Raw genomic sequence first — 1,183 nt, forward strand, 5'->3', positions numbered from 1 at the left:
ATTACAAGCGAACTCTGGTATGCAGATACAGTTTTCGTTTGGGTATTATTTCAGAGCTATTAAAATTGGATAACAATGATGTTTGGTAATTAATTTGTTGAAAGTTCAAATCAAATATTGTATGGTTGGAATTGAAAGATTTGGTTTCTAAGTTTAAATAGTTCAATACGGCAATACAAAATGGATCGTAATTTAAGCACAATTGGTGAAATATAAGATCGCCCACAATAACCATTGGTAGCTAAGAAACTGAGGTATCTAGCATTGAAATTTTGCTTCTTTGTTTACATTGACGAACAGAAGATTAATAACTATAAGCTTCAAAACATACAAAACAAAAAAGAAGAAAAGTAATTCTACAAAATCAGAGTGGGAAAAGAGGAACTAGGGATTATATTGTAAAAACTTGCTCTAATTAAGTACGTTAGATTCATTCATTAATGACGAAGATTGACGAACTAATAATTACCAGCAATGAAATCATCAGCATGAAATTCAAGTTCTTGTTTATTATTAAGCCTCATAAATTCATGATCGATGTCTGTTGTGTCTGGAAACCAAACATCACCAAACTCAGCAGCTTCACAAAGAAGTCCATGCTGCTTCTTGAATCCCTTATGTTCTTCCATGGACGAGGAATTCGAAGAAGAAGAACAAGTTGTAGTAGTAGTAGTAGTTGTTGTTAAGGAGTTGTTCTTGCGTGAAATCCCTGCGAGAGAGTTGCGGCGAGTAGGGTAGGGATGGTTGTGTTCAGCGGTGTATGTAACCAAGAAAATCGTTGGATCCAGATGGTTCCTTTCAACTTGTTTCCTCGCCACGCATCCTTTCGAGCTGCTGCACCTGTAATAGCTCCGTGGATATGGTGAACCCTTGATAGGTTTCTGTCCGTATTTTCGCCACGCCCATGCGTCGCAAACTCCAATATCCGCCGCTGTAACCTCCTTCACCACCCTCTTGTTCATGTTCTTCTTGCTGCATATCATTATTAATATTATGTTAGGGTTCAACAACTAGTTAATTAATTAACCTCATAATTAAGTAAGTAAAATAAACTGAATAAACGTACCTCTTTTTAGGTTTAGAAACTGTGGAAACTTGCTGCAAGTTTTGTTTGATGGCATCTTCGGGTTCTTTGGGGATTATTGGTAACGGTAGGGGATGATGATTATTATTATCATCTTCA

General features: G+C 36.5%; 1 protein-coding gene across 1 annotated transcript in view; it reads right to left on the reverse strand.

Annotated features, from left to right (window-relative positions):
* The window catches only part of LOC107630752 (probable WRKY transcription factor 29), a gene marked incomplete in the record, with an annotated part of 1,719 nt that continues 770 nt past the window's right edge, over nt 235-1,183 (reverse strand). The window contains 2 exon segments of the mRNA XM_016333971.2: nt 235-972; nt 1,067-1,183. Coding sequence (XP_016189457.1) covers nt 459-972; nt 1,067-1,183 — 631 coding nt within the window.

This window comes from Arachis ipaensis, chromosome B03 (genome assembly GCF_000816755.2).
Source record: "Arachis ipaensis cultivar K30076 chromosome B03, Araip1.1, whole genome shotgun sequence".
Taxonomy (NCBI): Eukaryota; Viridiplantae; Streptophyta; class Magnoliopsida; order Fabales; family Fabaceae; genus Arachis; species Arachis ipaensis.